The sequence below is a fragment of the Capricornis sumatraensis genome, chromosome 20 (genome assembly GCF_032405125.1).
Source record: "Capricornis sumatraensis isolate serow.1 chromosome 20, serow.2, whole genome shotgun sequence".
NCBI lineage: Eukaryota > Metazoa > Chordata > Mammalia > Artiodactyla > Bovidae > Capricornis > Capricornis sumatraensis.
In genome coordinates this window covers 40,215,107-40,229,191 of record NC_091088.1, presented here as the reverse complement: position 1 = coordinate 40,229,191, position 14,085 = coordinate 40,215,107, and the positions used below count along the sequence as shown (strand labels likewise).

The window sequence follows — 14,085 nt, the reverse complement described above, 5'->3', positions numbered from 1 at the left end:
GAGCAATCCATGTCCTCTCTGAGGTCGCTGCATGGCCTTACCTACTTCTCCATCCCTAGAGATTACCCAAGAGGCTCCTTCTTTCTCACTCAGCCAGATTTGGCCAGCTCTCCTTCAACCTTCTCTACAACTCTGGCCCTGCTTCTGTGATGTCCCTAGAGCGTATCCCCAGATGCTCTGGACCAGCCCCTCCAAGCTCCATCGTGCCCAGTGTCATGGGCAACCCCTGGGCAGCTCTGCCTACCTGGCCCCGGGGCCCACAAGGTGTGTGCAGGTGGACTGGAGAGAGAAGCAGCCTGTGGCAGACATTACCTCTGTTCATCTGCTGTAAGGAGAATGGTGGGAAATTGCACACCGCATATGGGACTTGAATGCAGTCTTCCAACTGAAACCACACAACTGTTTCAGGACTTAATGAAGCTTAGGTCCTTTACATCTCAGCACAGAAGTAATTCAGTGAGAGGTAAAGTGACAAGTAATCAGTAGATTTATTAATATTTTTTGTAAAGAAGTTCCAGGAAAATGGGATGCTAGAAGGTGATTGTGTCCCAGGTCTCTGGTGAGTTCCTGGGCCTGGCTGCCAAGTGAAGGTCCTTGGCTTCCTGTGGGAAAAAATTCAAAAGCGAGAGAGCTAGAGAACCATAGTACAGGGAAAGCAGAGATACACATTCCACAGGCAGAAGGTGAGAGGGCCCTGAAATATGGGGTGGTTAGTTTCTATGGGCAGTGTAATTTCATAGGGTAGTAAAGGGAGGGTTATTCCAGTTCTTTGGGGAAAGGGACAGGGACTTCCAGGGAACTGGGCCACCGCTCCCTTTAAAGCCTTTTATTGTTGTTGTTCAGTCGCTCAGTCATGTTTGACTCTTTGCAACCCCATGGACTGCAGCACGCCAGGCTTCCCTGTCCATCACCCCCTCCCAGAATTTGCTCAAACTCATGTCCATTCCGGAGAAAGCAATGGCACCCCATTCCAGTACTCCTGCCTGGAAAATCCCATGGACGGAGGAGCCTGGTAGGCTGCAGTCCATGGGATTGCTAAGAGTCAGAAACGACTGAGTGACTTCACTTTCACTTTTCACTTTCATGCATTGGAAAAGGAAATGGCAACCCACTCCAGTGTTCTTGCCTGGAGAATCCCAGGGACGGGGGAGCCTGGTGAGCTGCCATCTAAGGGGTCGCACAGAGTCGGACATGACTGAAGTGACTTAGCAGCAGCAGCAGCAGCATGTCCATTGAGTTGGTGATGCAGTCCAACCATCTCATCCTCTGTCATCCCCTTCTCCTCCTGCCTTTAATCTTTCCCAGCATCAGGGTCTTTTCGAATGAGTTGGCTCTTCATTCGCATCAAGTGGCCTAAGTATTGGAGCTTCAGCTTCAGCATTTTATGGTCTGCCTCAAACTGTCAGGGCGCCATTATGTGTGTGTGTGTGTGTCATTTAGCATATGCTGATGTATTACATAGTCCTGAAGGCTTCTCGTTGTGGTGGCTTCTCTTGTTTTGGAGTGTGAGCTCCAGGCACGTGGGGTTCAGTAGCTGTGGTTCCCAAGCTCTAGAGCACAGGCTCAGTAGTCGTGGCACAGGGCCCAGTTGCTCTGCGGCATGTGGGATCCTCCCAGACCAGGGAACGACCCCCGTTTCCAGCACTGGCCTGTGGATTCTTTACCACTGAGCCACAGGGCAGCCCTAGAGGTTTTTTTAAAGGCACCATTTAGGGTGAGAGCTGCAGGATGTGTGACTTTCATCTGACTTGTCGGTGGTGAGGTAAGAGGGTAATGTTTTGGTAATCCCAATTATCAACCTTCTGGTTGCAACGGGTCTGAGGTCTACAGTGCTTGTCATCAGCACATATTTTTATTAAGTTTCAAAATGATGGGATATTGGAATGTATGGGTTATCTATCAGCTTCTTGTCTGAAGAACCTACTTCTTTACCCCATCCCACCCACCTGGGCCAAAACTGTGCCATGAGATTTTCCTGCGTTTTCCCTTTCTGAAAGGCCAGCATTGGGACAAGTGCTTGGGGCAGTGGACTCACTTCAAATCTGTGCCCTATTGTAGTGTCAGGAAGTTTTCAAGCCTCTGGGCCTGTTTTTATGTTACAAAGAAGGAAACAGCTCCATTATTTTCACCTTTCTCTCCCTCAAAGCTGCTCTTCAAGGCCCAGTTTAACCACCCTTTGTTGTTTGTTATTCAGTTGCTAAGATGTATCGACTCTTTGTGACCCCATGGGCTGCAGCACACCAGTCTCCCCTGCCCTTCACCATCTCCAGGAGTTTGCTCAAACCCATGTCCATTGAGTAGGTGATGCCGTCCAACCATCTCATCCTGTCACCCCCTTCTCCTGCCTTCAATCTTTCCCAGCATTAGGGTCTTTTCCAATTAACGACACTAGCCCACACTAAAATTACCAACCTAATAGTTGTATTTGCATTTTAAGAAGTACCCATCAGAGTGGTCTTTGTGAGTTGTATCACTCAGAGGCAATGAGATATGGCTCAGTCAGTGGAGGTGGGATCAAGTGGACTCTTCAAGTAGCTGGGTAGATCTTTCCCCAAAGCTGGCTCTGAATTTAAAATTAACAAAGAAGCTGGTTTTACAAGGCCAGTTAAATAATGTGAAGTCCCAGCAAGCCTCAGCCCTGAGTGTGTGGAGACCATCACAACAAAAGCCTCTCTTTTCCTTCTTTTCAGCTCTCCATACAAGTTAATGCTAAGCAAGGACTTCCTGTGTGGCTGCTGCTGCTGCCGCTGCTGCCAAGTCGCATCAGTCGTGTCTGACTCTGTGCGACCCCATACACGGCAGCCCGCTAGGGTTCCCCGTCCCTGTGTGGCTAGCAGACACCAAAAATTGGCAGAGAAAACTTCTTTAGGGTAGCCTTTTTTTTTTGATGTGGAACATTTTTAAAGTCTTTATCACATTTGTTACAGTACTGCTTGTTTCATGTTTTGGATTTTTGGCCCCAACGCATGTGGGATCTTAGCTCCCCAGCCAAGGATCAAACCTGCATTGCCTGCATTGGGAGGCAGTCACCAGACCAGAGAAGTCCCTCGGGTGGACTCCTGAACAAACTAAAACCTTCCGTGGCTAGATACAGGTCGTGAAACAAAGGCTGGCCTAACCTAGTACCCTAAGGACCTTACAAATACAAATATTCAAAACTGAAAGAAGCCAAATCTCATTTTGCCTCTTTTATTTACAAGTTTCACTTAAATATCTCTCATGGTGAGAAAATCAATGTCAAAAAGAACATTGGTATACAGTGTACAAATATCAGTAAATGTTAAATAACATGGTTAATTTTTCCAGGTAAATGCTTGATACAAAATATTTTCCAGGAGGCTAGTTAAATGTCAGGTGCTTGAGGTGTCAGGGAAAGAGCCTCGAGCCTGCTCAGGAGATGGTCACACTGCAAGCCACCTGTGTTTTGCACTTGGTGACACATGTGGGAGCTCACAGGACAAAGCAGTGCCACCAGTCTTTATTCCTAGCCCCAAAGCCACACCAGGGCTTCCTCTGCGATGGGAGCCACGTTCAGAGACAAATGAACCACTTACAATGAGACTAGGATAGCTCAGTTCCAGAATATCCCGGTTTAACCTGGGAAATGCGGAATTCCAAAACTGTCGAATGAAAAATGGGTCACTAGGGACTGATGGATGAACAAGTCAAGCCAGACTCATTCTGAACATTTTCTTGTCGACCTTTTAGGCCAATCATACTTCTGGGGAAAATGTTAACATACCTCAAAGTTTACACTTTCATTATAATAAATTAGCTCTAATGTTCCAAATAGCATCTCAGAAAACTGAACACATAACTTGACCTAACATACTAACTTGAACTTAGAACTTCTCTATCCATTTTGATCAATCCCCAGAAACAGCAGAACTGTATTATTTATATAACAATATCTAAAGTATGCCAATATTACCAACATTTCTTACCTAAAATAAATATGCAATTTAAAGGACCAATAAAGCATAGTTTATTCATAAGTGAAATCTTAAATAATCTCATTTTTTAGTTCATTTTACAAGTCTCTATAGCAAAATCTTTACATACAAGGAATGATACGTATTTCAGAAGACCTGACAAGTACCACCAACCCCCTCTCAAATTCTACTATCATCCTCAAGTGGTAGCCCATGTGCCTCAGGCCAGTGACACCAAAATTGTAGTCGGAGTCAGACACACTAGGGTTAACCAGGAGGAGCTGCTCCTCGAAGCATTCATGGCAGAGTTCACAGTGGATAAAGGGCAGGCAATAAACCAGCCTTTCTTCTCTCTCAATATGCCAATTGGAAAGCAAATCTATTAGGCTGAGAAAAAACACAGACACCCTTGAAGGAATAGGTTGGAAGTCTGTATTCTCTCAGCTGTTCCACAAGTTAATCAAGTATATTTAAGAGCCCATGCGAGGCTCCAAAATAGAATTCAGACACTGTAACCCCAGTAAATGCTCTGAGGGTGTGCCAGGGTTTAGCTGGCATAAAGAATGAAGGATTTCAGACAAGTAGTGTTTGGCTCTAGTAACGAAACGTCATGCAGGCTAAATGATAGGGATTCAGGTTTTATTTGAGTTAAGATTTTTCAGAATAAAAGGACAAAGGCTTAAGCACTCAGAAGAGAATTTCTTAGACAAAGCAATATCACTAAACGTACCGGGAAACATCCCTAGGCTGTCTCAACACTTGAATGTCCCTTGTCCTGAATGTGAAAGCCATACCTAGCTATTTTGCTTTCTTCTCAGTGGGTGGCTCAAGGGGGTGAGATGAGGGGAACCATCAACAGGAAGATAGTACAGGAAAATAAAGTCAGTTCTGCAGGTTTATATTTGTTTCCATCTAGAGACACACTTCCTGTTTAACTACAGCAATTTCAGAACATGAAATTCATCCTCCTAAAAAAGATCCCTATGGTTTAATTTCCCAATAAACACAGACTGTGCAGCCCACAGAAGCTACTACAGGTTACACTGTTTTTTGCCCAACTCCTATACTAAATAAGGCCTAATTACCGAGGAGTAGCAGTGGCCATTTATCCCACTAGTCTATGGGCAAGTGTCCCATCTGAAAAAAAATCTCCCCACTCCCTCCTCCCCACCACCCCTGGGGATGCAGCCAGGGAGCCTTGGTTAGCAACTGTTCTCAGGTCCTTCACATTTTTACCTCTCCAGATTCAGGCTGAATCTCAAAGCCTAGAATCCACTGCATAAGCCAGTCCTGCCTAAACTGTCATGATTACCATATGCAGTCTTGAATTTCCTGCTTCCCTGCAACCATGTGAAGTGAGCATTCTTTCTAGACAGTATTGCACAGTCAGCGGGGTGACTGAGTTCAGCATAGCAGTGGGGGAAGGAGCATTAGGAGGAATTAGAGGAATGTTTGAGAAGTATAACCAGAAAGGCTAAGTACTATGAGTAAATCTGTAGAGATTTACTGAACACTGGAGGAAATTTTATTAATGAAGGAAAGGCCAGGAGTTAAGGCTCAGACAGAAATTACCTCCTAGCATGGCTCAAAGGTTCAAGGGGTGGGACACAGAGGAAGGGCTTGAAAGCTACACAAATTCAGCTGGTCCAGAGGCCTGGCCACCTCCACCCTCAGCCGAAAAACCAAGAAAATTCATTCCAAGCATGCTCGCTCACAGCACGCCTGTTTGGCAAGTTTGAGGACTCAATTTTAACATAAACTAAATCAGAACTAGAATGCAGCATTACTTTTCACAACTAAACACACACACAAGTTAGAATATTGCATAGAAAAGTGTCCTGTAATATGCTTTGTAAACCTAGGTCCTTTGTAACTTCAGAATAAAAAACAAAAACTTCCCTTCATAGTGTAGCAGTCCATGATTACACACAGAATTACCAAGTCTCCAGATTTTGCAGCAAGAGCGCAGAAGATCCTGGACTTCTTCATATTCTTAGAACCATAATTAAATTTACCCTTTCCAGGCTCAGGCTGACAGTTTTAACAGTGTCTTTATAAAAGGACTTGGGTTACATGAGCCCAAGATAAGTCGATCGCCTCTGTGCTCCACCCTCTCTGCATAGAAGAGGTGACCAAAACACGCAGGCACATAAAATCACTAGATTTGTTTTTAATCCAAGGCTGTTTTTTCCTCACATTAGTCTATAATTAAGCAAGCTGCATCGATCCACCTGCCCTTCAACCATAGGGTCTAAAGAGCCAGGTTCTGAGTAAGGGAAAATGTCTCAGAAGAACACTGAAGTTAACCTTGGCAACAGGGTGGGAGACTCTTAACTCCCCTTGGAAGACGCACCAATTGAGTCTGAGTTGAAATACACCACGGTGACTGTGATGTCATCCCTGTACATCCTTGCCAAGTCCTCCGGCAACGTCAGCATCGCCGACAGCCGCTCAGGCTCCATCTCCCCGTATTCGTTGTTTCCTAGGGCGTATCTGATCAGACGTGTGGCTGCGTTTTGGTCCGCTGCATGGAGCCCCTGGGCTTTCCTCTGCTGCAGCAGGCTCTGCATGAGTCCCAGGTTGGTGGGTCTCTGGGCCAGGTCTGGCTTGTGCTGACCCTCTTCAGCCAGGTGCTCCACCACCAGCCTCACCACATCCTCGTTGCCCAGCACGTCCCACAGGCCATCAGAGGCCAGCACGAGGAACTTATCCTGAGGCCTCAGCCTGTGGTAGGTGACCTCTGGCCTGGCCGTCAGGTAAGGTGGGGTGTAGTAGTGCGGGGGGGTGAACTGGTAGATGTTGAGGGCCTCGGTGTCGAAGCCCCGCTGCAGGACACCACGCTGCAGCTCTTTACTCCACTTCAGCTGGACGTCCCCAAAGGCCCTGCAGGGCATGAGGACTCCCAGCAGCCTGTTTTCCATGATGACCGTCCTGTCCTCGGACTCAGGATGCTCCCTCTTCAGCCGTGACAGCTCGGCTGGGTTCCAGGCATTGTGGTCCTGGGTGAGGGGCAGACAAGACCACATGCCGTTGTCTTCCTGGACACCAAGGATGGCCCGGCAGTCACCAGCGTTTGCCACGTGCAAGTGAACCCCATCAATGTGGGCCAGGCAAGCCGTTGCCCCTGAGAAAGCAACCTGGAGTGAAAGGTTCCTGGTCATCTCATCTTCAAGGGGAGCCTGGATCTCTAGCGAGATGTCAGAATCCAGTCTCTGGAAGGAGTACATTAATGCTTCCTCAGTGTTCAGCCCCATTTCCATCTGCAGGTTCAGCAGCTCCTGCCAGTAGACGCGGAGGTGATCAAGGTGCACCGACGTGACATCCTTGTAGATACTGTCCCCTGGGTGCTTGAGCCACTGAAGGATGGGCAGCAGGGGCTTCATGCTTTCCATGGCCTCCTCCATTTGCTCCAGAGTCTGCTGGGACATTAGTGACACAGCCACATAGTAGAAGAGCCTCTCGCTCACTGCTTGAGCACATGCGTGGCCACCATGTCCATCGAAGATGCCAAACAGCAGTCCACTGGTCTGCAGGCAGGCAGCTATACCTCCCCGGTCCTCCACTGGGGAATTGGCAGCTAGCTGGTTGCTCTCAAATCGTAACACTGAATCTGGAGCTCTGCTGACAAGGTCAAGAATCTTATGGGCCGACTCACCAGCTCTCAGCACTTCATTTACCTGCTCCGGGCTGAGCTGCAAGTGGAAGTCCTCTTCCTCCGTTGATGTGTGTCTGTAGGCTTTCTGCAGAGCAATGCCACCACATGCAGCGGCATGGTCTTTTAGGTTTCCCTGGGGAAAGAGTCTCCCTTTTGATTTAATCCTATTTGAGGCATACCTTGAATATAAACGTTGTCCCCCCTGTAATGTGGCAATGGTCTTCCTTGCAGAACTGAGAATCCAGTAGGACACAGTACTTGACATTCTGAAACCGTATGAGTGAATAGGTTCCTTCCGCAAGAGGGTTCTTTAAATCTGAAAATTCAAGAGGTTAAGAAATTTAATTTCTTAAAAATAATGACTTCTGCAAACACTTAATCTCAAAATATTTAAATCTCCACACATCCCATTATAATGTAAATACATTTCAGAAAATGGCTTTTTAAACACTCTGCACTTAAGAGTCACTGAGGGCTTCCCATAGTTGTTTCCTTCCTCCCAAATCCTTTCCCTTGCCTCAGACCAGTGCACACCTCCCATGTTCCCTCTCCCAGGCAGGCTGTGTTCCTTTAAATACATACAAGCTCTTTCTTGCTCCCCAGCCATCTTGGTAGCGGCTCTCAGTCAGAGGCCATCCAGCTCTTTAGGCAGGAAGACAGGGCAGCAAAAAAGATGGAAAAGCCGCTGGAGTCAGGTCAACCCTAGGCTCCAACTGGTTATGGTAAGTGGAAAAAGTATGGGGTGGGGTACAAGAGACTCTGAAAATGATCAGATAAGGCAAAGTGAACCTGGTCATCCTCCCCAACAGCTGCCCAGTTCCAGTTCAGTTGCTCAGTCGTGTCCGAGTCTTTGCGACCCCATGAGTCGCAGCACGCCAGGCCTCCCTGTCCATCACCAACTCCTGGAGTTCACTCAGACTCACGTCCATCGAGTCGGTGATGCCATCCAGCCATCTCATCCTCTGTCGTCCCCTTCTCCTCCTGCCCCTAATCCCTCCTAGCATCAGAGTTTTTTCCAATGAGTCAACTCTTCGCATGACGTGGCCAAAGTACTAGTTTCAGCTTTAGCATCATTCCTTCCAAAGAAATCCCTGGGCTGATCTCCTTCAGAATGGACTGGTTGGATCTCCTTGTAGTCCAAGGGACTCTCGAGTCTTCTCCAACACCACAGTTGAAAAGCATCAATTCTTCAGCGCTCAGCTTTCTTCACAGTCCAACTCTCACATCCATACAGGACCACTGGAAAAACCATAGCCTTGACTAGACGGATCTTTGTTGGCAAAGTAATATCTCTGCTTTTCAATATGCTATCTAGGTTGGTGATAACTTTCCTTCCAAGGAGTAAGCATCTTTTAATTTCATGGCTGCAGTCACCATCTGCAGTGATTTTGGAGCCAAAAAAATGCCAACTTTTCCACTCTCCTCTTTCACTTTCATCAAGAGGCTTTTTAGTTCCTCTTCACTTTCTGCCATAAGGGTGGTGTCATCTGCATATCTGAGGTTATTGATATTTCTCCCAGCAATCTTGATTCCAGTTTGTGCTTCTTCCAGCCCAGCATTTCTCATGATGTACTCTGCATAGAAGTTAAATAATCAGGGTGACAATATACAGCCTTGACGGACTCCTTTTCCTATTTGGAACCAGTCTGTTCCATGTCCAGTTCTAACTGTTGCTTCCTGACCTGCATACAAATTTCTCAAGAGGCAGGTCAGGTGGTCTGGTATTCCCATCTCAGAATTTTCCACAGTTTATTGTGATCCACACAGTCAAAGGCTTTGGCATAGTCAATAAAGCAGAAATAGATGTTTTTCTGGAACTGTCTTGCTTTTTCCATGATCCGGCGGATGTTGGCAATTTGATCTCTGGTTCCTCTTTCTTTTCTAAAACCAGCTTGAACATCTGGAAGTTCATGGTTCACATATTGCTGAAGCCTGGCTTGGAGAATTTTGAGCATTACAGAAAACTAGTCAATCTAATCACACTAGGACCACAGCCTTGTCTAACTCAATTAAACAGCTGCCCAGCCTTGAGCAAATCTTGCATAGAGCACTATGCCATGTTGGGGCTTCCGTGGTGACTCAGTAAAGAATCTGCCTGTAATGCAGGAGACCCGGGTTTGACCCCTGGGTGGGGAAGATCCCCTGCAGAAGGGAATGAGAACCCACCCCAGTATTCTTGCCTGAAGAATTCCATGGACAGAGGAGCCTGGTGGGTTAGAGGAGGAGTCCATAGGGTTGCAAAGAGTCAGACATGACTGAGCAACTAACACAACTTGTATGCCATGTTGGCCAAAAACATGTCCATCACTATAGTGGCAATAATACTACTGAATTGGACACCGCATACGGAAAATAACAGAGTATGTGCACTAGCTGTCATTGATCCAGGTGATGAGCAGAAGCATGCTAGGAGAGAGTGGTAAAAAGTAAATCATGCAAAAATTTTCCTCAGTAAAACTGGCCAGAGCTTGTTTTACATATATATAAAGAACACATGCATGCATGCTCTGTAAATTCAGGAAACACGGCTGCCTTATTCACCAGTGGCTCTCCAGTGCCCAGGCCTCAAACACTGGCTAAACACAGCAATTTCAAGAGGTCCCAAAGCACACTAGCTGTCTAGCATCAGACACACAATGACTTCACTTGCCTGAGTTCCAGTTATCCATCTGCGGAATGGGAATACTAGTTTCATAGGGTTTTATGAGGATTTTAAAGAAATATAACCCTTCAGCTCCCAAAAAAAGATTATTTGCAATAATCTTTTAGTATTAGGTGTATCACTGAGGATTTAGAGGTTGTTTCCACTATCTCCCTATTTATAAAATACCAAACTGCAATGCCTAACGCATCAACATTTTCCCTACTTAAGTTTTAACCTACTTATTTCCCAAGGCTAGCATCAGTAGGTCAAAGGGTGTAGACTCATCCTGCCAAACTGATTTCCAAATGGTTCACATCTGCCTCCATAAGGGCATGAAGTAAACCCTACACCTTCAACAGCCTCTGGCGGTATTTTTCCTTAGAAAAAAAATTTTTAAGTTTCTCTATTTTACTATTTTCTCTGGAGAACCGGGGTGGGGTGTGGAGCATTTTTTCACTCCACGTGTTTTCGGAATCCCGCCCACAAGTTTTTTGGTCTGAGCATGGAGAACGCCCACATCCAAGGACCGCCCAGTCTCCCCAGCCCACCCCGCCGAACTAGGGGCAGGATTGGTCGGACCCGGCGCGCAGAAGGCGCCTCCCGTGCCCCTCGCCCCACCCCTAGCCCTGCAGAGAAGCTAGGCAGCGTTGCCCGACGCAAGGCTGTCTGCCGTAGACCCGACCCAAACAGTTTCGCGTATCTAAAGAAAACAGGTCCCAAAGTCAAGTCTCTGACCCACAGGCTCATAGATACGAGCGCGGCCTCCGGAATCCACCAAGCCCTATCTCCCTCAAACCATGGCGCGGCCAGGTCCCTGAGTCCCAGCTTCCCAGTCTATAGATAAGGCGAATTAAGTTGAGATGCTGAGCTCCGAGGGCTAAAACAGCTACTGCGGATGTTAGGGCACGCAGCCAAAGGTCCTACGCCACGCTGCGAGCCCACGTGGCGCGTGCGCGCGAGAAGGGTGACCGTAGCTGTGACCAAGGCTCTTCCCAGTCCGCCGCGGGCCCGCCCCTTCACCTCACTTCACCTCCGCTCTCCACCCCATCACCTGAGCCGTTGCCGTGGGCTGGAGCGGACGCGGGGAGGCTAGAAGCTTTCACCTCTCACGCTCGCCGTCTTCCCTACCTCGGAGCCACGTCCTCCTCACCGCCACCAAGGCCGCCGTGTCCGTCAGTCAATTTCACGCCCGCAAGCTATACCGCGGCTACCCCTACTCCGGACTCACCTCCCGGCAGAGACCTCTAGTGCTGCTGATCCAGCTGGAGAAGGAAGCATTCTTTTGCCAGCCTTTATTGGTTCATCCGCAGAGGCGGGCCCCTGACGAACAGCGCAATTGTCCAATGGATGAGGAGAGTGAGAGGGCGGGCTCCAGATGGGCCAAATCCGGTTCCTCCCCCTCTCCCGCCCACCCCACCCAACCTTTACCCACCCCGCCCTCCATCTCTGCAGTTAGGCTTGGCCCTAGGCTTTGAGATTAAGCCTTCTTGTGGCTGAGTGCTCCCACCACGTGACACGCTGCCCGTTCTGCACACCTCAAACAGAGCTGCTGCTGCTGCTGCTAAGTCGCTTCAGTCGTGTCCGACTCTGTGCGACCCCATAGATGGCAGCCCACCAGGCTCCCCGGTCCCTGGGATTCTCCAGTCAAGAACACTGGAGTGGGTTGCCATTTCCTTCTCCAATGCATGAAAGTGAAAAGTGAAAGTGAAGTCGCTCAGTCGTGTCCGACTCCCAGTGACCCCATGGACTGCAGCCTTCCAGGCTCCTCCGTCCATGGGATTTGCCAGGCAAGAGTACTGGAGTGGGGTGCCATCGCCTTCTCCAAGCAGCCTGTCCCATTTCTCACTGTTGTTGGCTTCCTCTCCATTTCTGTCCTGACCAGTTCAGACCCCTCTCCCAGGCGCCACACCCTTCTATATCCTCTTAGACAATCCCCTTAGACGCCTCCCTCGGAGTCCCTATGTATATCTTAAACACAGTTTGCCCCGAACCCATTTTTTCTGCTAAACCTGCTCTTCCCCTCCTTCCCTAACCCAGTAATGGCCCCACCACGTGCTCAGAGACCCAAGCCCCAAGCCTGGGAGTCATTTTGACTCCTCTTCCCTCACCCCCACCCCTCTTCTGTCAGTTATCTGATCCCATTCATCATCTCACCTCCTAAATATCCCTCTAATCCAAATATTTGCCTCCAGCTGCCCTACCACTCTATACAGTCTTCTTATCTGATCGCCCCACCCTGACTTCAACTTGGCCCTAGGCACTCTTCCTCTATCCCCGAAGAAGGAAATGGCAATCTCCTCCAGTATTCTTGCCTGGAAAGTCCCATGGACAGAGAAGCCTGGCGGGCTACAGTTCATGGGGTCGCAAAGAGTCAGACGCAGCTGAGCAACTGAGCACACTCTTCTTCTATAGAGCAGGTAGGATGACCCTTCTACAACTTAAATTGCTACTAAAAAGTCTTTGTTGACTCCCCACCAACCACTGGGCCTTGAACTGACAATTACATTGGCATGACAGTTATCACAATAGTTACTGGTTGGTAGATTGAGAAAAGCTGAGAACCAGGACACACGATACTCCATCCGTCCCTGTGGAATTCAGGTTATAGCCTGTTGCCTTACAAATTGCTTTAATAGAACTTATCTACTACCTATGGTGGGCTTCCCAATTTGTTGTTCAGCACATCAACTCTTTGCAGCACATCAGGCTTACCTAACCTTCACCAAGTCCTGGAGTTTGCTCAAACTCATGTCCATTGAGTTGATGATGCCATCTAACCATCTCATCCTCTGTCATCCCCTTCTCCTCCTGCCTTCAATCTTTCCTAGCATCAGGGTCTTTTCTAAAGAGTTAGCTCCTTGCATCAGTTGGCCAAGGTATTAAAGCTTCAGCTTCAGCATCAGTCTTTCCAATTAATATTCAGGACTGATTTCCTTTAGGATGGACTGGTGTGATCTTCTTGTTATCCAAGGGACTCTCAAGAGTCTTCTCCAACACCACAGTTAGAAAGCATCAATTCCTCGGTGCTCAGCCTTCATTATGGTCCAACTCTCGTATCCATACATGACTACTGGAAAAACCACAGCTTTAACTAAATGGACCTTTGTCGGCAAAGTGATGTCTCTGCTTTTTAATACGCTGTCTAGGTTTGTCATAGCTTTTCTTCCAAGGACCAAGGGTCTTTTAATTTCATGGCTGTCACCACCCATAACACTATGGCTGTCACCGTCCACAGTGGTTTTGGAGCCCAAGAAAATAAGGGCTTCCTAGGTAGGTCAGTGGCAAAGAATCTGCCCGACAATGCAGGAGACACAGATTTGATCCCTGGGTGGGAAACATCCCCTGGAGAAGGAAATGGCAACCTACTCCAGTATTTTTGCCTGGGAAAACCCATAGACAGAGGAGCCTGGTGGGCTATAGTCCGTGGGCTTGCAAAAGAGCGGGACTTGACTTAGCAACTAAACAACAACTACCTATGATAAATCAAGTGCAGTCTTCTCTGGAGGCAGAGAAAACTGGGAGATGACCAGAAAAGGCCACTTAGAACCCTGAACATGTGGCCTTCTGGGAGGAAGGCACTCTGGCTTACCTGGGGAGCCTGGCCAGCCCACCTGGATCCAAGGACATGGCTGCCATAAAACAGCTCCTGTCAGACTTGCTGGTGATATGATATTCATACTGCCACTCACCCTTGCCCTTTTTCAGAAGTTCTACCAGTAAGTCAGAATTTGCAATATCTCTCTTCCTGGATATTGAGACAGCTGTTTCCAACTTAAACTAAAAATAACTCCAAAGGATTTGAAATAAATAGATGCAATTATTATTATTTTTAGGGGCAACAGTTTCTGGGTGCC

The 14,085-nt window shown here is 47.8% G+C and overlaps 1 protein-coding gene across 1 annotated transcript; it reads right to left on the bottom strand.

Moving 5' to 3' along the window:
- Positions 1-3,301: 3,301 nt before the first annotated feature.
- On the bottom strand, positions 3,302-11,476 carry PDP2 (pyruvate dehydrogenase phosphatase catalytic subunit 2). Its single transcript, XM_068992445.1, has 2 exons — positions 11,460-11,476; positions 3,302-7,903 (listed from the first exon to the last, which is right to left on the bottom strand). Exon 2 carries the CDS (start codon positions 7,850-7,852, stop codon positions 6,263-6,265), a length of 1,590 nt encoding a protein of 529 aa, XP_068848546.1. The 5' UTR covers positions 7,853-7,903; positions 11,460-11,476; the 3' UTR covers positions 3,302-6,262.
- Between the last annotated feature and the right edge of the window lie 2,609 nt (positions 11,477-14,085).